A 21,660-nucleotide genomic window follows, 5' to 3' on the forward strand; every position below is an offset into this window, starting at 1 on the left:
AAACCTAAAACCTGAAAACAAGACATGACAAAAAACCAAACTCAAAACATGACCTGACAAAATACACAGATTGTTCTTCGCTTTCCAGTTCATGAGAATAGTTTTCTTTGCGATACATAACACTGTGAGAACCATGTGTGCTGAGTTAATTTCCATGTTGATGACATCTAAGTCACCCAGTATGCACAGTGTGGGGCATGCAGGGATGCTACACTTTAGCCATGTTGATAGGTCCAAACACACCTCAAGCCAGAACTTCTGGACAGGTGCACAAAACCACAAAGCGTGTGCATAATCATTAGGTGTGTTATCTGTGCAATGTGAGCAGATGTTTGAGTGTGTTAGACCCATCCTGAACATCCTTTGTCCTGTATAATGTGTTCTGTGAAGAATTTTGTATTGTATGAGCTGTGAATTAGGATTTTTTCAAGCATATTTGTGGCCAGAAGTTACGATAAGAACTGATGGATAGATCTGGCTCACATTTTCAGGATGGTAGAGAGATTGTGTCATCTATCTTGGACAATAATTTATTTAGATTTCACTTGCAGATGAAATATGGTCCACGGAAAGACATCTTTCCAGCACAGTTGATTTGATAATGGAACCACACAGGCCAAGAGTTGACAAGAAGATGCCTCTGGACATTTAGGCCATGTAAAAAAAACTTTAAAGGCTTGCCATGGCGTAAGAGTAACAACTCTCAACTATTGCTGTTGACTAAAATCAGATTAAACATAGCCACCGTGTACCTTATCATGTCTGGCAAGTGGAGATTAAATTCATATTGCCGATCATGTTGAAATCTCAGCTAAATGCAAATATTAATTCAGTGCCTTTAGTTTAACTGAGACGATTACAAAATGTTCAACTTTTAAACCTAATTTAAGCCAATGTCTTTTCAACAGAAAATGCTCAGTGCAGCATCCATTCCTGAAGACGTCTTCAAAGAGCACCAAGCTGTTTAAAGTTACAAGGATCCAAATTATTGCTGGTTAATTTAATTCATTCAAGTGTGTGTGTGTGTGTGTGTGCGTGCGTGCGTGCGTGCGTGCGTGCGTGCGCGTGTGTGTGTGTGTGCAGATGCTGGGTGTACAGGGAGCCAGTCAGGACTGTCCAGGGGACAATGCCCGCCAGCTCGCCAGGATTGTGTGTGCAACAGTACTGACTGGAGAACTCTCACTGATGGGTGCTCTGGCTGCAGGGCACCTGGTCAAGAGTCACATGACACACAACAGGTAAGAACAATTAAATCTAACAGATTTTAAGAAGTATTTTATTTGTTTTTTAGCTATTTACTACCCCTAACACCTGGAATGTTCAGCATGTTCCATAGACTAAAGGGACATTAAACACGAACACTGCAGGTAGAATTTTCAATACTACTAACACTCAAAATGGTGTCAGATCCCAGTGTTACGTCCATCCAGCTGTGTGTGGCACATTGCATACACGCTAACATACCTAACCAAGGAAAGCTACTTAAAGAACAAAAACGATACAGATGTGAGTTATTGTTTCTGAGCCGCATCACCTTGAATAAAGTAATGTGAGGGCAAGCAACTGTTCCTTATTGCAGTGTCTGTACATTTAACTAAGGAATTGAGGGAAAGGTGTTGAAATAAGAACTCGGACACTGACTTATATTTAAATGTGTTATTTTACTAAGAGTGTGATTGAAGAAGAAACCTGCCTGCAAAGAAATGTTTGAAGGTCAACATGTTAATGCAATTTTCTGGAAAATTTGTGAGAAATAAAGTATCATCCAGAACCTCTCAGGAAGTTTAGGGAAAAGTTTAGGGTTGTCTGATCTGGTTTCCAACCTATTTCTTCTGAGCACAAGCCAGTAGTAACTTGACCTCGCTCACTCATGTGAAACAACTGAAGATCGACGTGGGGGCAAAATCTCATTGCTTCTCCATGGATGAGAATGAGGAGGTGCTATTGTAGTGTAGAGAGCCAGGCTGTACTATGTCAGTCCCATTATCATTATGTCATATGTACATTTTACTAAGGTGTTGGAGGGTTTGATGGGCGTGTCATCATGGGTGGATAATATAAAGAAGATTAGACACTCTGTTCAGGGTGAAAATGGAGATGTGTGTTCCTATTTACTGTACATTTTGAAAGAAAAGAAAAAAGAAAGACGAAGGTTTTTTCTACTCCACTTGGGGAGTGTATAAAGCCATACCTAATTATTTTTTTTTAAATGAAATAACTTAGAGCTACTTTGTATTAGACATATAAATACAATCTGATTAAACTGTTTTATCTGCAGATCTAAGGTGAACCTACAGGGTACTCCAACAACATGGGCCAGGTAAAGCCTCCAGACTGTCCTCCTTCAGCAACGAACATTTCAGCCACCAAAATGTGGACAATGTGAGGGGGACTAATCACTCATCAATGAGAAAGATTTCAGATATCTTGTAAGGCTTTCTGTCAGACTCAAATGTGTTTTTGACCATTACTGTTCAGGATATGAAAGGGATCCCAGAGATATAACAGTAACCACAAATTTATAACACTGCTGTATAGGTCGGCCACCAGCAGGAAGTGCTCTGCAACCGCCACAACTGCTATGTTCACTTTTTTTTCATCTTTTATGATTCAGTGTGAATGAACTGAACATTAAATGGTGCTTAATAAAAACAACAGTATTGATCCTTGACATCTGACAACAAATGGCAAAGTTTGCTTACTGCACTCTGGATATAACCTGCCAAAGATCTTTCCCAACTGGTTCATCATCAGTGGCTTAGCAGAGGTGAAGTATTTCTGGTTCCTGTTGCTTTGGCTCCTTCACTGCTGCTTGGGCCTCTCATTATTAATGTCCACCATTGCGGCTATCCACAAGAGCCCTTTGTCTCTGGCAGCCTGCTCTGGGAGTTTAAACGGACCTGGTATAGAGAGGTGCGTGGGCCTGTCCCATTGAACCTTAACCTCAACCCCGTGGAATAGTTTGGACCTGGCTATCCATGGTAATGGAATGAAATTAGTACCACAAAAAAGAATAAATCAAGTAAAGATTAAGAAATTAAATTAGGATATAAGTGTAGAAATATAAAGACAAATAACTAAATGTTAAAGAACATTTAAAATCATCTTAATTTATTTTCACATTTATTTATTTTTATTTGTGTAAATATTTCAATTTCTATTTTAAGATTGTGTTTATCAGTTTGTTCAAGAAAGTGCTGATCTTGACTAATGAGATATTCATTTTATGCTTGTGCAACAAAATAATTTTGTGAATGAATGAAGTGTCTTTCAATGAATTAACTTAAGATAACTGGCTGATTATAAAGAAGAAGAAAAGACGAAACTCAAGCTCCAATCCAACTGTCTCAGAACAAAAGCTTAAAAGATGAGCTGTAATATGGAACAGAATATTAAAGGCATCAGTTTAATGGATTAAAAAACAATCTGTACATACATTTACATATATACTGTATATTCAGTTTAATTCACTTTTATTTATATAGCACTAAATTACAATAAATATCATCCTAAATATCAAGCCCACACTATTAAGCAAAGCGGAGTCCAGTTTTACCTCGTCTAGAAGGCAAATTAACTATATTTTTCTTGTTAGATTACTTTTGTTTATTTAGATCTAAAGTGTTAAACTTAACACTTTACAAATCTTTATGTATAGAATTATAAAAGTGAGGTCAATATCAGTGTTCACTTAAACAGTGAGTCACAGTGAGAGACGGGTGTGGATTGAAACAGCGTTTCAAAGAATTGTTTGTGTAGGAGTACTTCCTGGATTCAACGTAATGTTCATTTGATGTAATGGGTTATTTTCTGATTGGTTTATTTTCATGGCACATTCACGACATTCTAAAACACCACCCATGCTTTTCAGCTGTTCCATTACAAGTGAAGATCTCCTATTGGTGGAACCACAGACAGAGGAGGAGTTAGGGTTACTAACCAGACCCACAATTAGCTTTAGCTCTTTTGAATCTATGATTCTTTCTTAATCTGATTTTTAAATTAAAAATTGTTGATTCTGAGTGACACTGAAGCAGTGTGTACAGTTTTGGGGTTAATCTGGTGCACTTAAGTAAAACAGAATATACTGAAGGCAAAGCTGCTCTAAGTAGGGTAAAGCACAGAGCTTTGCACTACACAATTAAAGGCCTAATTTATGTCAAAGGAAAAAGAAGAAGGATCCTCAACAATTTAGCTAACATTCCAAAACTGTGATGAGCAAATAAATTATTACAAACAATATTAAAAAGGAAAGTGAGAATAGCATACCTGATCTGAACACTTAGGTCAAAGCATGCATGCAAGGTAACAGTGATCAATAACCAACCAAAGATCTGATGTCTGACAACACAAGCATGATGCTGTGGCACTGCTAAGGAAAAAGTTAGCAGCACAAGGCTGAAAAATAAACCTTTGTTTTTAATTCTAATCTGTATGAAAAGTTGTTGTTGCATCACATGTTGGAAGCAGCTCTGATGTCACACTGTTAGGACCACATGAAGTGTTTCTTATTCAAACGAAGCAGAATAACTTTATGCTGATCCTGAATTGTCACTGTAAGAATGAAAGACAATTTGGTAATAAGTATATTGTAAGAATTAAGCAGGTTATCCTGAAATTTTCCTTCTGAGCTGAATTGAGAGAGGAAAGACAATATTTATCCCAAACAGGTTAATCAGTTACTCAGTGAGAAGAAATGGGTGCTTTGTTGATTCTGTGCTGCTACCAAAAGAAAATCAAACACAAACATTTCTGTCCTGCAGCAGAAAGCAACACAGGAGGAGAAAGATCTCTCTGACCTAACAACAGCAATGATCTCTTCTAAACCATCAACTTGTATTTTAGACCCAATCCCAACCAGACTGTTCAAGGAGGTTTTCCCCTGAATTGACACTTCCATATTGGATTTGATCAATCTGTCTTTGTTGAAAGGATATGAACCTCAGACTTTTAAGGTTGCTGTAATCAAACCTTTACTTAAAAAAACTATTTTTAATTCAGAACTGTTGGCTAATTATCGACCAATCTTTTTTGTTCTTGAAAAAATAGTTGCAGCTCAACTTTGTGATAATTTACATAGAAATAATCTGTTTGAAGAGTTTCAGTCAGGATTCAGAGTGCATCATAGCACAGAAACGGCACTGATGAAAGTTACCAATGATCTCCTCTTAGCCTCTGATAGCGGACTTGTTTCTGTGCTTGTCCTGTTGGATCTCAGTGCTGCATTTGATACGATCGATCACAGCATTCTGTTACAGAGACTTGAACATGTTATTGGGATTAAAGGAACTGCATTAGGCTGGTTTAAGTCATATTTATCTGATAGATTCCAGTTTGTTCTTGTAAATGAAGAATCTTCCTCACACACCAGAGTAAGTCATGGAGTTCCTCAGGGTTCTGTGCTTGGACTGATTCTTTTTACTTTATACATGCTTCCATTAGGTAACATTATTAGACAGCATGGCATAAATTTCCATTGTTATGCTGATGATACTCAGCTGTACTTATCTATGAAACCAGATGAAACCTACAGGTTGGTCAGACTACAAGCCTGTCTTAAAGACATAAAGACCTGGATGACTCAGAACTGTCTGCTTCTAAATTCAGACAAAACTGAAGTTGTTCTCTTTGGACCTGAGCACTTCAGGGAGAAATTGTCTAGTTATATAGTTACTCTAGATGGTATTTCCTTGGCTTCTAGTTCTACAGTGAGGAACCTTGGAGTTATTTTTGACCAGAATTTATCATTTGACGCACATATAAAACTGGTTTCTATGACTGCCTTCTTTCACCTTTGTAATATTGCTAAAATCAGGAACATCCTGTTTCAGGGTGATGCAGTGAAACTAGTTCATGCATTTGTTACTTAAATTGGACTACTGTAATTCTTTATTATTGGGCTGTCCCATATATGCTCTGAAAAGCCTCCAGCTGATCCAAAACCCTGCAGCCAGAGCTCTGATGAGAACTAACAGGAGAGATCATGTTTCTCCAGTTTTAGCTCCTCTTCATTGGCTCCCTGTTAAATTCAGAATAGAATTTAAGATTCTTCTTCTCACATATAAAGTTCTTAATGACCGAGCTCCATCATATCTTAAAGATTTAATTGTAAGGTATTTTCCTAACAGAGCACTTCGCTCCCAAACTGCAGGTTTATTTGTTGTTCCCAGAGTTTCTAAAAGTAGAATGGGAGGCAGAGCCTTCAGTTATCAGACCCCTCTCTTATGGAATAAGCTGAGGAAGCAGACACCCTTTCCACTTTTAAGATCAGGCTTAAAACTTTCCTTTTTGATGGCTCAGGTGATCCTGAAACAAACCATAGTTAAGCTGCTATAGGCTTAGACTGCTGGGGGACCTCATCTGTCACAGTTTTGACGCAATCTGTTGGTTTCCTAAACTAGGATATTGTTTTTGAATTGGGTCTACATGAATGAATTGGATTATTTTGAAATTAATTAATTGGATTTCATATATATAGTATTTAAGTGCCTTGAGATGACATTTATTGTAATTTGACGCTATATAAATAAAACTGAACCGGTGGGGGCAAAGGTGTGGACACAGGCTGGGAGGGTGGGGCTGTGTGGGCCTGAGCCCTTGAGATGGCAGGGGGTACCTCTGTATCCAGGGGGGTGCTCTGGCCCACTACCCTGCCTGTGGGCTGCAGCTGGCGGGTGAGGTTGATTGCCAGGAAGGTCTCCGTGTGCTGGAGGGTGCCCCAAGTTCTTTTTGGCCCAGATGGTGGCAATCCAAGGGTCCTCTCCACTCCTGGCTGGGAAACTCAGCCAGTTCTTGGATTAACCGCTTTTTGCAAACTATAGTGGGACATTTGGCTGCAAGTAGGTGTGAATGTCCAACCATAATTTGCAAAAACGGGTGAGAAAAGGTGCGAATGCCCCACCATACATCAGTAAAAGCGGGAGTGGAGGTGTTTGGCTGCAAGAAGGTGTGAATGTACATCCATAATTTGCAAAAAAACGGGTATGAAAATGTGCGAATGCCCGACCATAGATCATTAAAAGCGAGAGCGGGGGTGTTCTGCTGCAAGAAGGTGTCAATGTTCACCCATATTTTCCGATAAGCAGGTAAGAAAAGGTTGGATTGCCGGACAATACATGATCAAATATGAGAGCAGAGGTGTTCGGCTTCAAGAAGGTGTGAATGTCTAACCATAGTTTGCAAAAAGCGGACAAGAAAAGGTGCGAATGCCCCACAATACATCATCAAAAGCGGAGGTGTTCGGCTGCAAGAAGGTGTGAATGTCCGCCCATCATTGCTGAAAAACAGGTAAGAAAAGGTGCGATTGTCCGACCATACACGATCAAAAGCGGGAGCGCAGGTGGTCGGCTGCAAGAAGGTGTGTATTTCCGACCATAGTTTGCAAAAAGTGGGTAAGAAAAGGTGCGAATGCCCGACTATAAATAATTAAAACCTAGTTAAAACTGATTTGGCCTTTTATATTTATTCATGTCTAAGCACGTTTCAAGCATAAACTTTGTATTATCATGTTTGACGAAGAATCGCATGTCATGTACTACATTTCCATACAGTTTATACACTAAAAAACCTCCAGGACACGGGTGATTCACTTCCATAAAGTGCAGTATAAGAAAGAGCAACACTAAAACTTCAGGAATCCGAGAATAAGCTTCTTTTCATGTGTTCGTCACGATTTCAGATTTTTCTATAAAATTAATCCCTTCACTCAAACCAAGTTAAAACTGCTTTGTCCTTCAAATTGATCAATTTTTAAGCTGGTTTCAAGTATAAACTTCTTTTTATAACCTTGTATGAGAAAGAACCACACTTATGGTTGAGCAATATGCTCCTTATGAGGAGTTCTGCACGATTTCAGATTTTTCTCTAAAATGAATTCCTTCAATTAAACCAAGTTAAAATTACTTTGTCCTTCTTATTTATCCATATCTAAACAGGTTTCAAGCATAAACTTCTTCATATTACCCTGTAAGAAAAAGCACCAAACTTTTGGTTTGAGCAATATGCTCCTTATGGAGAGTTCTTCACGATTTCTGATTTTTCTATAAAATGAATTCCTTCACTCAAACCAAGTTAAAACTGCTTTGTCCTTCTTATTTATCCATGTCTAAACAGGTTTCAAGCATAAACTTCTTCATATTACCCTGTAAAAAAAAGCACCAAACTTTTGGTTTGAGCAATACGCTCCTTATGGAGAGTTCTTCACGATTTCGGATTTTTCTATAAAATGAATTCTTTCACTCAAACCAAGTTAAAACTGCTTTGTCCTTCTTATTTATCCATGTCTAAATAGATTTCAACTAAAAACAACGTTGTACTTTGCAGTATAAGAAAGAGCAACACTAAAGCTTTAGGAGTCCGAGAATAAGCTTCTTTTCATGTGTTCTTCACGATTTCGGATTTTTCTAAAAAATTAATTCCTTCACTCAAACCAAGTTAAAACTGCTTTGTCCTTCTTATTTATCCATGTCTAAACAGGTTATAAGCATAAACGTCTTCATATTACCCTGTAAGAAAAGGCATCAAACCTTTGGTTTGAGCAATACGCTCCTTATGGAGAGTTCTTCACGATTTCTGATTTTTCTATAAAATGAATTCCTTCACTCAAACCAAGTTAAAACTGCTTTGTCCTTCTTATTTATCCATGTCTAAACATGTTTCAAGCATAAACTTCTTCATATTACCCTGTAAGAAAAAGCACCAAACCTTTGGTTTGAGCAATACGCTCCTTATGGAGAGTTCTTCACGATTTCGGATTTTTCTATAAAATGAATTCCTTCACTCAAACCAAGTTAAAACTGCTTTGTCTTTCTTATTTATCCATGTCTAAATAGATTTCAACTAAAAACAACATTGTACTTTGCAGTATAAGAAAGAGCAACACTAAAGCTTTAGGAGTCCGAGAATATGCTCCTTATGGAGAGTTCTTCACGATTTCTGATTTTTCTATAAAATGAATTCCTTCACTCAAACCAAGTTAAAACTGCTTTGTCCTTCTTATTTATCCATGTCTAAACATGTTTCAAGCATAAACTTCTTCATATTACCCTGTAAGAAAAAGCAACAAACTTTTAGTTTGAGCAATACGCTCCTTATGGAGAGTTCTTCACGATTTCGGATTTTTCTATCAAATGAATTCCTTCACTCAAACCAAGTTAAAACTGCTTTGTCCTTCTTATTTATCCATGTCTAAATAGATTTAAACTAAAAACAACATTGTACTTTGCAGTATAAGAAAGAGCAACACTAAAGCTTCAGGAATCCGAGAATAAGCTTCTTTTCATGTGTTCTTCATGATTTCGGATTTTTCTATAAAATGAAGGCTCTGGATGTTGTAGGGCTGTCTTGGCTGACACGCCTCTGCAGCATCGTGTGGACATCGGGGACAGTGCCTCTGGACTGGCAGATCGGGGTGGTGGTCCCGGAGGGTGTGTTCCACTCCTTAGAGCAAGGCACTTTGTTTTTGTTTTGGAGATGTCTCAAAGAAAATTTATCTTTGACCCTTTCCAGCTTCCTAAAGACCAAGCGATCATGGATCAATGTGCAGTTTGTTTTTCCTGGCCAGCAACACAGTCACGAAAAGGTTGGATTTGTTTTCTACATCTCTGTGGTGACTGTTTTATGAGCAAAGACCATTATTAGACTAGTTTTGTGAGGAGAAGAAGAAAAAGAAGAGTTGAGGCTGTTCCAACGCTAAATGGGCATTTATTTGAGCCACAAGTGAATCTGTTTCAAATGTGTTGAGTCACAGTTTGGAGAAAACATCATGGGCACACTGAGTCAAAAGTCAGCTAAGGGGCAAACAGTGCTTTAGGTTAATACATTTGTGCACTTGGTGACCAAAAGTATCCATTTGTTGCTTCTACAACTGCTTAAAATGTGGAGTTGCTCACAGAAGAAACCTTGGTTTGCATTAACCACCCCTCCATGCATTTCGTAAACTGCGTACTACGAGAAACAACCAGTACTTAGCCTTGGGTAACAACATGCTTGAAAGCATAGCATGTGTGTCAAAGTGTTATTCCTTTATGAGTCACTGTGCCTTCCTAACTGCCAACAGGAGTTGTCCATGTTCAGGATGCCTCGTCATTCCCTCCCCATCGGCGAACTATCGGAGGCTACAGGAAACGTAGAGGTACCCAAGATTAAGAATTAGAATCTTATATCCAAATACATATGTGTGTACATACTGTACATGTATATGTGTGTATATATATATATATATGTATGTGTGTTTATAAGATATCAGATTGAGTATTTGGAGATTTTTTTAAAACGAGATGATAGTTGGCATATTTGCTGCTTTCGGCACTCGGTTGTTTATGAAAAATGGCTAGCAGACGGTCTGGTGATCCTTAACACCATCCAGAATATATGATGGTCTGGGAATGTATTGGTGTTCATAGTGAGAATGACTAGCACATGTGTGCAGTCTGTTGAAATCTTGTATTCATCAAAAATGGAAAATGGAATTCCTCTGAAAAACTGCAACAATGAGCATCCTCATTTCATGAATGATTAAAAAAAATGTTTTTAAAAGGATGGATGATGTAACACAATGATAAACATTACTCTGTCCCAACTGAGTGTGTTGGTGGCTTCAGATGTGTTTGTATTTCGTAATACAATTCAATATACTGAAACCACAGTGTCTGTTAAACGTTTGCTGTATTATAGTTTCATCACAGATTTCAAATTTCATTGCCTTTTTGTCACAAGGTGGGGGTCCTAAGTGCAGGGTCATGAATAGGAGGCAGGCATAAATAAAGGGAAATAAAGGATTTAGTTTAAAACAAACACTACAATAGCAGGAGATTCAATAAACCTAAAAATGAATCAAACTGTAAACATATCTAAAGCAAAAATGCAAAACTGGTTAACACTGGGGAGAAAATCATCGCAAAGATCTGGTTAAAGACAGAGGAAACCATTGAGTATTCATACTGAGGGAGCAAATGACTAGAAAACTAGTTTTAGTTTAGTTTAGTTTATTTTGAACATTACAACAACAAAGTAAACTTAAAAAAAAACCAATTCCAATGAGAAAAGTCAAAAAAACAATAACAATAGTCAAGACAAAAATCAATAATAATAAGAAAACAAGAACAGGAAGTAACATTACCAGAAAACACAAGGGACCAGGCTTCACTAAGTGAACAGGAAGCAAGGTGTAACACAGATAAATATATTAATACATTGATTAAATTCATAATCTATGTTACAGAGAGAAAGAGAAAGATTCAAATTTACAGGAGTTAAATGCGTTAGAAATAAGGCTAAAATTGTATTTCATGTATGTTGTAAAAGGTTTGAAATCTGTTTAAAATACATAGGCTGAAGTTAAAAGTACCTTTGGAATATATGTTTCCTTTTCCTTCTCCCGGACATTGCTCATTGGTGTTAAACCCTGGACCAGCAGACGGATGATTGCATCACCATCTTAGGACGTCGTTTGGGTTTTTCCTCTTCGCCTGACCTGGAACCAGAGTCCGTATGCACTGAACTACTTAGACCAGGTACTGCTTTGTTTGTTTATTTGCTCAGAGAGTGAAACGGCCATTAAGTTTTGGGCCTCACCGCTCACAAGCTTCGCTCAACAATCTGATTGCAGATGTCGTTTTATTGTGTATGTTGTCTAGTGCCACACGTTCAGTAAACTGAGTTCATCTTTAACTTACTGTTTGGTTATTTTTCTTAGTTAAGAGTGTGTGAGTGTGTGTGAGTTGATCACCAGGTGTATTAGGAGGAAGTTAAGAGATAATTAAGTGTGATAGAGGGTGCATTGGATTTAAAGGTCAGCTATTTTAAAAGTAGTTAACATTTATTAGTCATTAATGCTACACATAAGAATCTAGGGGCCCTTACCTAAGACAGAGGGTAAAGGTGGGCTACAAAGGCAAACTAAAGTAGAACAAGAAATAGAAATCAGAACAGTGAGAAGCTAAACCAGAGCCTATCCCAGCCGTCATTGGGTGATAGGCGGAGTACACCCTGGACAGGTCAGCTGTCCATCACAGGCCACACAGAGACAAAAGAACCAAACAACCATGCACACTCAGTCACTCCCAAGGTCAATTTTGTCACGGCTAGGTTGCTAGCCGCCTTAAAATTAGTAGACACTGGAAACATGGAGGTTAACAGAGTTTATTGTACGGAGGAGGTGATTGTAGACCGACAGGAGAATTCAGGTAAGGCGGTACTGTGAGGGAGGAGAGAGGTAGTGAGGAGGGAGTCCGGATAATGATATTCCAGATGTAATTTAGACGTAGATCACACACTTAAAGATAGAAACGCAGGCTCAACTTTTCATTGCTCTAGACCTATAACTGTCATTAGAGGATTCCCACAGTACTGACCACCCAGCCTTCAGATCGAAAAGCAGGCAGCCTCTGGCCTGAAGCACATAATAGTGCCTTCTGGTTTGGCTACAGTTAATGTTGACAGAGGGGCAGTGATTACAAGCTCTGTGCAGTGTTTAACCAGACAAAAGGTGGCTTCTACCAATGCCATGTATCTATTGTGCTGAAAACTATTTTTAATATTTTTGGTACACCCACTAAAGAAAGTGCAGGTAGTTGGTCATTGATTATTTTTATCCTCAGTATTTTATCCTCTTAGTGCTACAACTTATCTATCCAGTCTGCCACCAAGTGCACAGGGATGTTGTGGGACCACAACATTCTCTTGGTCACCTCAGTAAGTCAGGAGCACAGGAACAATTTAGGTTAGATACTCAGAAGTTATTGTTCAGTTATATCTGTGATAAATGTAGGACAATGAAACTAAATGATCTTTCAAGGACAGCAATGAGCAAGCATTATGCATTTATTCTGTGAATATCAAAAATACAGGCAGAACATGCAGTGAGATAACCCCAGGGTTGACTAACTAACTGCCTCAGGGCTTCACCTTTCATTCTCTGGCAGGCTCCTCCCAATCTTCACCCGGTTTCTTTTTTTTCTTCTTATACACCATTATAGATCATTATTATAATCTATCTGTGTATTTCTCTGTCCTCCTTGCATTTTTAAAGGGTATGAGTTTGAGTGCCTGCCTTCTCAGGATATTCCCAGCCCAGGGTTTTCATATTTCTCAATCACAACCTTTATACTTTATACCTTTATATGACATTATACTGTTTCCAGCAGGCTGTGTTGGAACACCGTTTCTGGTTATCACGACTTATCACGACTCAATCAGACAGCAGGATTGAGAGTGTTGTTGTTGTGTTTCTATCAAGGCTGTGCAGGAGCCAACGGATACCCATAACAACTGCAGAATAATTCTGATGCGATACGATTAAACACTTTTACCCACAGTTAGTGGGTGTCAGCTGCCATTGTAAGTGGTGATTTTTACCAGCCAATCTGATCTCTTCAATTGGTACTGCTTTAAGTTTGGAGCTATGCCTTGATCTAAATTTTGACAGGTCATTAGACTAATTGACAGCCTGTGCACTGCTATATTGGTGTTACAGGTAAATCAGGTTTGTTGTGGCTTAGATTCCACACCCATACAAAAGTATTTGAATAAAATTACCAGTGCATTGCTCCCATTAAAGCTATGAGTCTTTTATTCCAAATCACTTGCTAATGGTTCAATACAGATGTAACTCAAAGTTATTCTTATAGACAGAATTCCTTTGAGATGAAGTACATGATCTTCTATTTTATTTGTTCTTTTTATGAATCTTTCTCTTTTTTAACCTTTGCTTTGCATAAATATTTGCTTTTTAATTAATACATCAAAAATGTAACTTGCTTTTGGGATTAATTTAGTATTCATTTCAATGACATCATTGTGACATCACCTCATCGTTTGCGATCTGCCATTTTGAAGCCTGGAGTTTGTTATGGAAGTTTTCAATCGCTTCCTTCCTAATACCTCTGATGAGCAATGGAATAGAGAAACTTACTTTTTCTGCCGGCCGGCTAAGTTTTTATTCTTCGTTACAAGGAAAAAGATCAGTCCACACCATTCAGCGGCAATGATATGAAAAGATACAGACAAAAGCAATACAGAGCATTTATACCTGAGGTGGGGGCTTTGTTTTTTAGACAACATCTCCAGTGGGGGGCAGGATGCAGTCTTGATGATAATTAAGAAACAGGAGGTTAAAACAATTATCTTGTCTGAGTGTTAATTAAGAGGTAGATAGTTTAAAACAATTAGCGTGTCTGGGTGATACAAATGGTTAATGTGGATTGGAGAGTCTGTCAGTCCTGAGACATAAAATTTACCATCACAATTCTCTCTTTTGATTATTAATTAATCACTAACAGAAAACAAACTTAAGAAAAATAAAATGGATGAAAACTAAATGCAAGAGACAAAAGAAAGCAAACAAAAACAACCCAAAAAAACCCCAAAATGAAATAAAATTTTACAAAATGTTAAAATGTATCACCGTGGTAGTTGATTAGAGCAGAGAAAATACTAACGAGAGGTTGAATTTTGATCAGCATTATTGGCGTTCACCTGAACATGTGTGGAGGAATGAGGCATCTCTTTCATGAGCACGTTAGACAGGCATTTCAATACACATGGAATTAAGGTGCAGAGCAAAAGGAAAATCATTACATATGGGATTATTGTTAAAAACCATGCTGGCCATCCCTGGCCCAAAGATTTCAGCCAAGGGAACCATGAGTCATCTATTACAGGAGGGAGTTGAATGGCATCTTTCATGTGTTTGATAATGTTGGTAATGTTCTCATATTCGTCGGAGTGGTTGTCTTCAATTCCAGAGGTCAGCGTGACCGTGTTCACATCTGACAGCATGTTAAGTAGGGCGTCATGTGGGTCTGGTGGCCCATTGACTATGACTGTGAGTTGTCTGTACATATCCGAGCTTGGATATTCAATTCCACACCAATACGTGCCTGCATCAGTGGGTTTGACATCAGGGATGGTGATCTGGGCTCCGTTGGAATTTGGAAGTTTTGTTATTGTGAAGCGGGGATTTCTGTTTGGAGCAATGGTTTTGTCAGTTGTGGCAACGATCAAGTGCCAATCGTGTGGGCTGCAGGGGTCTCTGCATAGGTATTTGTCATACTTGGCATAATATGCCTGAACCCGTCCTGATCGCCAAATTTCAGGGTAAACGAGGCAGGTGAATGTTGCACTTTGACCTTCTCTCAAAGTGACAGTCCTGGCAGGTTTGTAGGTGTAAGCCTCCATCAGCTGTGCCAAACATGACAGCATCAGAATCAGGTGATGCATGGTGGAGTTTGGTGGAACACGTCTAGTTGGTGTTTGTTGAATCCACAGGGCCAATTCCACGGGTCGTCCTCTTTGGCGTCTGTGCGTCCTTGCACCGTCCGTCGTCTTTGGCCTCTGCTCGTCCTCGTGTCGTCCATCCGTCCTCGCGTCGATCAGGTTGGCAGCTGGGCTCCTCCGTTTCCTCGGGGATCTTCCTGCAGTGGATGGCGTGAACCCACGTTGCCCTCTCGGCTATCTTTGCAATGGTATGCGTTGTCAGAATGGATCTCGTCACCGTTTGGAATTCCATTGCTCCTTTCTGAAGTCGTTTCTCACCACCCAGGTTGGAAGTCTGCAGAGAGAGAGAGGGAGAGAATAAGTTTTTGCAATATTGTAGCATATATCCTCACATAGGCCAGTGGAGGGGAGTGGCCTGGTTACAGGTTTTACTCCCAGAGATGGAGGTCTGTCAAAATGAATTTTGCTTTCAGAGTGCCATTTTCTCGTTTGACAACGTCTCTACTGGCAGGGTGTTATACACAATGTTGTCTGAGGTTAATGGTAAGAAATTCACTAATTTGGGTTATTGCAGAATTGACAAAGTGAAAGCCATTATCGCTGCTCAGTTTTAGTTGTAGTTCCCAGATGGGGAGTAATCTCTGTTAGCAGAGCCTTTGCTACCACTTGGCTACTCTGGTGTTTTGCTGGAAATACTTCAATCTATTTTGACCATGTCAACTATTACTAAGCAGCGTTTCTTTCCTTCTGCTGGTGACAGTTCTATGAAATCCATCATTAAGTGTTCGAATGGTCTGTCTGGTGATGGGTGAGCGATGTGTGTGATTGCTTTGGTTTTACCTGTTATGCGTTGCACAAACCATACGCGGTTGACTGATCTTCTGCTGTATGAACTGAAAATCCTTTGGTGAACCAGTGCTGGGTTATGGCATCCATTATCCCCCCCCTTTTGACACATGGTCCAATCCATGTGTCAATTTCGCGAAATGAGGGAAAAAATGTTTAGGTAGACAAGGCTTATTATCGGTTCCTCGCCACACATCTTCCTGTGGTGTGGCAATAGACTGTACTATTGTGAAAGAGGTGGAAATAGTGACAGGAATCAATTATAGTGGGTAGGAGTGTAGCTTCTTTTTCAGCAGCATCCGCTCTTGCATTTCCTTGAGAGACAGGACCTGTGTTGTTAGTTTGAGCAAAGCATTTACAAACAGAGATGGACTTTTTGGAGTAAAATGGCATGAAGAAGAGCTGTGACTTTGTCATGATAGAGAATGGGTTTGCCGTTAGATTTTAGGAATTGTCTGTGTTTCCACAGAGTGTCAAAATCCTGGACAATCCAAAAGCGTATCTGGAATCAGATTAGATGGTTACTGCTTTGTTGTTAGCTAGTCTGCATGCCTCTGCCATTGCTATCAGTTCTGCTGCCTGTGCCGAATGGTGAGGAGGGAGTGAGCTGGAGAGAAGAGTTTCATGATTAGTGACAACAGTAAAACCAACTCTGTTGTGACCCTTTTGTGGGTCACGTGAAGCTGATCCTTCTGCAAAGAGAACCAAATCCGGGTTTGTAAATGGTGTTTCTTGGCAAGCAAACCGGTTGGGGGACAGCAACACAGTTATGTTGTGTTCTGTCATCTGGTGTGGGGAGGAGGGTGGCAAGTTTTAACACAGGGTGTTTGACAGTGATGTTAGACATTTCTAAAAGTGTTTTGCTGTATCGTTGCCATCGTGCTGTGGAGAGGTAAGAAGTCTTTTGTTCAAGTAAAATCATGGACACATCATGTGGGACCAGGAGAGTTACATCAGAATACCCCACAATGTCTCTGGAGGCCATAACTGCCTTTTCAGCTGCTGCCACATATCTGAATAAATCTTGGGAGATCTGCAGCCACGGGGTCCAGTTTTGAAGAAAAATAAGCTACAGGCCGCAGCTTATTTCCATGATCCTGCAACAAAATTGAAGTCATACATCCATCTTTTTCAACTACTGTTTGAGTGAACGGTTTGGAAGGGTCAGACCGGCCCAAAGTTGGAGTGCTTTGTAAGGTAAGTTTTAGTTCAGTGAAAGATTGTTCCGCTTCAGGAGTCCATTTGATCTCGTGTTTTGCTTGCAGGCCTTTGCCATGAATGAGGGAGGCGAGTGGAGCTTCAAGAATGGCATAGTGAGAAATGAACTGTCTACAGTAAGAGCACATACCAAGAAAATTGTGATGGGTTTTGGAAGGTTCTGAATTGCATCAACCCTTTTTGGTGAAAGAGTCTTTCTTTCAGAAGTGATGACATGACCTAAGAAGACAACTTTTCCCTGGACAAATTGAAGTTTAGACAAGCTGGCTTTGTGACCAGTTTTAACCAGATGCTTCAAGGGTTTGACTGTGTTGGCTTCACACTGCTCATTGGTCAGACTGCAGATCATGAGGTCATCAACATACTGTAACAAAGCAGTGTCTGGGGAGAGAACAAAGGGTTCAAGACTGTCTCAGAGCTTCAATGCAAATGGTGGGACTTTCACAGTATCCTTGGCACAGACATGTGAATGTGTAGCCTCTCCTATTGAATTTGAAAGCAAACCAAAATTAGCTTCCTGGGTGACCTGGAACACTGAAGATGTCTGAAAGGTTGACTACTGAAAATAATTTTGCATTAGTTGGTTGAGCTTTTTGTTTAAGTGAGTATTGAGCCTTGCAAGGTTTAAAGTCTGATTTTGGAATGATGACAACATTTTCACAATCTTTGACAAGGTTAACATCATACTTACTGTTGACTGTTCTTTGTGTGTGCACAAAAGATGTCAGTGAAGGTGAAAAAATTTATCTATCAGATGTTTGTTGCCTTTCGGCTGTAGGCTTACACAATCTTCCCAGCTATCCGATGTGTGTTTTTCTAGTGGAATGTGTGGGACTGAATAGTCCATGGTGTACATGTTACATTGAGCTGGTGTGAGAGAGACTTACACAGCGCATTTATGTTCTGTCCAAAAAATGTGTGTCAGTGTTAGTTTGTCAAACCTCTCTCTTAACCAGCTTTCATCGTAAGATTCGTCAGATTCTGGTGACAGATGGGAGGTACACTGCAGGTCCTCTTTGGCCATGAAGTCTGTTGAAATGATGTTTTTTGCTGAAACAAACTCAGGGAAGGTTGTTAGTGGTTGCAGATGCATATGTCATGTTCGAGGTGTGGAAGGCAACTGGGGTTGGGATTAGACAAAGGCTTCATTTACACATCCAGTTCCTGCCTGTCAGGTTACTGGGACAGATTTTAGAAAGCAACATTTTATTTATTTTTTTTTCTCCAGTTTCTCTTCTAGTTTTTCAGTTTTTCTTTGTTTTTGTTTTTTTTCTTTTAAACTAAGGCCCCCCCTAATGGGAATCTGAGCTCATTTGTCCATACATTTAAATAATTTAGACTTTTATCCCCAAATTTCTTTTTCATGATTTCCATGATGGGCCCCTCCGGAGGCTCGACCACCTCAACGGAAAATCTCCCCAAGCCGAATGGGGATGGGGAGGCCGAACGACAAATCCAGTCCAGACGTCTCTGTACTGGGTGCTTTTTTCAAATGCCAAGTCACAAATGCTAACTGTTTCGTATTTTGGCCACAAACAGCAAAAAACCCTTCCTTTTGTGTTTTCTTTTCTTCTTTTTCTTTGTCCAAAGGATACAAGCAACAAACGGAATTATTACGTGTTCGTTTTAAAAGAGAAAGAATAGAAATAAAGAAAATAAAAAGAAGCCCCGTTACTTGTTTATCCAAGATCCGTAACATTACTTGGTCTTATTTAAACTGCTACAAGTAACAAAAAGCATGGCCACTTCGTCTCAACGCCACAAGTGGCAAAAAGCTGGCCAACTGTGGAGACCATGAAAAAACTCAAATTTGCCTAATTAAAACCCAAATTTGAAAGACAATGTATTAAGTCAATATTTCAAAACTCACCAGACGAGTTTTGCTGAACTCTGTTCTTGGAACCCCGGTGGCAGCGACTCAGGACGTGTTACCGGTTAGCCCTCCCGTCTCACAAATTAATTGAGGTTTGGAGGCTGGAAATTATCTATTTCTCCAGGATGGCCTGTCGCTTTCCGTGCCTCGTCCTGAACGGCTGCTCACGGGGTCCTGCCCTACAACGCCAAACTGTTATGGAAGTTTTCAATCGCTTCCTTCCCAATACCTCTGATGAGCAATGAAATAGAAAAACTTACTTTTTCTGCCGGCCGGCTAAGTTTTTATTCTTCGTTGCAAGGAAAAAGATCAGTCCACACCATTCAGCGGCAATGATATGAAAAGATACAGACAAAAGAAATACAGAGTATTTATACCTGAGGAGGGGGGACTTTGTTCTTTAGATGTGTAACAACATCTCCAGAGGGGGGCAGGATGCAGTCTTGATGATAATTAAGAAACAGGAGGTTAAAACAATTATCTTGTCTGAGTGTTAATTAAGAGGTAAATAGTTTAAAACAATTAGCGTGTCTGGGTGATACAAATGGTTAATGTGGATTGGAGAGTCTGTCAGTCCTGAGACATAAAATTTACCATCACAAGTTCAGAATTTGGCTATTGCCATATTGGTCTTTTTGGAGCCAGAAGTGATCATATTTGGACAAGAGGGTGGATTTGGAGAGTGACACTGGAACCTTGCTCTACAAAAATATGTATCTTTTAGGCCTGAAATTGACTTTATCATGGAATCATTTGCAGAAACACCATCAGCACACTGACCTGAAAAGTAAATCTGGCCAATGGCACCATAATGCTTTGTGAAAGAAAATGTAATGACTAATTATTCTCATGGAGAAGTTACATTTTTTTAAATGGGAGTATACTAGAGATTAAAGCAAAGATGTTTTGAGCCAGTGGCTGGCAGCCTTTTCCTATTTTGTCCATGTCTGAGAACAACCAACTTTGATATAATCTATGCCATTTCTCTGTACAATTAGGGTCACCCATGATATTATGAAAAGATTGATGTAAATGTAATCTGCTATGTGTTCTTTCTCTTTTGACTATTAGAATTGTATGACCTTAGACCCAAGATAGTGACTGTCTGAGCGCTTCTCAACTTTATATCATTGAATCACAAAGCAGTAGATGAGCACTTTGATATATGGTATATGTTTTATTATTCAACCATCAACCACTCCCTTGGACAAAAAGACAGTAGCAACACTAAATACAATATTTGTCAGGTCTCACAGAGACTCTTAAGTTTTTGTATATTGTCTTGTCACTTCCTGTTTTATTTTGAAATTAACAACTCCTCTCGTTTCAGATAACTTGCCCTTCCTCCCGTGTCATGTGACTCATTGTCTTCCCTGATTCCCAAGTGTTTCCACCTGTTCCCCTTGGTCCCTCATGTGTATTTAGTCTGCGTCTTCCCTTGTCTCGTTGCCAGTGTGTTGAATTGTCTCTCGAGCTTTCGTCCGCTAGCCTCCACAGTGATCCACGCCTACGTAAACCAAAGATCTTGTTTGTTAAGGATTTCCTCCTTGAGAGCGATTTTTTTCATAGATATAGGGAAGTGAAGTTTTCTTTGTATTTTTGTATTTTCAGTAGTACCTCCGGTAGAGGAGTGTCTTTGATTTCTAGTGTTAATTTTCATAGAAACTCCATTAGAAGGAGCCTCTTTTGGTTATTGATTTTGTTAAATTTCTATAGAGCCTCCGACGTTTCGGAGAGGGGTAAATTTAATTGTGAGATTTATATAACCTTTTGTTTGTTCCTCCTGGCGTGGAGAGAGTTTTCTTTTGATAAGTTTTATACTCTCACTCTTCTCCCCATAGGTATCGAGAAGAGTGAGTTAGGAATTTATAATCTATTGCTTTGCTCTGCAAGTAACTATCATTATATAAATAAAATCTGGTTATTGTTTCTACCCTGCATCTGCGTCCAGTGCTTCACGGTTCGTGACAATATTGAGGATTTAGTTTGTGTTATCAGTATCGGTAAAAGCAAATGGAAGCTAAAGATTCCAGTGCATCTTGGTTTTTTTGTGTTTACATTATATAGTTTTGTTTATTAGCTTTTTCATTATTTTCATTAAGTCTGCCTGATATATAATAAATGTTTAAGTGGACTGGACCTGCGGTTTTCTCATTTTGTAAATGTTAATACTTTGTTGTTCTGCAATGGGACCTAATTTTTCCAAAAGACACAAGAGCTCCAATTAGTAAGATGTATTTTTGCCTTATTAACATAAAATTAAATGGGGAAGAGAGTGAATTATTCATGGATATATTTGTACCATGACCCTGTGCTGGTACAGAAATTGCATTTATATGCTGAAGAAAGACCAGAAATTAAAATGCCATACATTATCTGTAAAATAACTATGATATCTGAATTAAACATATGAAAATACAAGCACTATGTTAATGTAAGTGGTTCACATGGATGTGGAGTCTTTCCCTGCTGGATTCTATCTCAAAGGTATGGTTGAGATAGGCAGG

General features: G+C 39.1%; 2 protein-coding genes across 2 annotated transcripts in view; one reads left to right on the forward strand and one right to left on the reverse strand.

Annotated features, from left to right (window-relative positions):
• Positions 1-2,671, forward strand: part of hmgcra (3-hydroxy-3-methylglutaryl-CoA reductase a) — a 32,497-nt gene extending 29,826 nt beyond the window's left edge. The window contains exons 19-20 of the mRNA XM_072388607.1: positions 1,084-1,238; positions 2,279-2,671. Coding sequence (XP_072244708.1) covers positions 1,084-1,238; positions 2,279-2,324 — 201 coding nt within the window. The 3' untranslated portion in view covers positions 2,325-2,671. The remainder of the gene's footprint in view (positions 1-1,083; positions 1,239-2,278) is intronic.
• LOC140310335 (activated RNA polymerase II transcriptional coactivator p15-like) overlaps positions 1-21,660 on the reverse strand; it is a 109,275-nt gene that overhangs the window by 82,112 nt on the left and 5,503 nt on the right. The gene's annotated exons all lie outside the window — the stretch shown is intronic.

This window comes from Leuresthes tenuis, unplaced genomic scaffold (assembly GCF_036924035.1).
Source record: "Leuresthes tenuis unplaced genomic scaffold, fLeuTen1.0.hap1 SCAF_6, whole genome shotgun sequence".
NCBI lineage: Eukaryota > Metazoa > Chordata > Actinopteri > Atheriniformes > Atherinopsidae > Leuresthes > Leuresthes tenuis.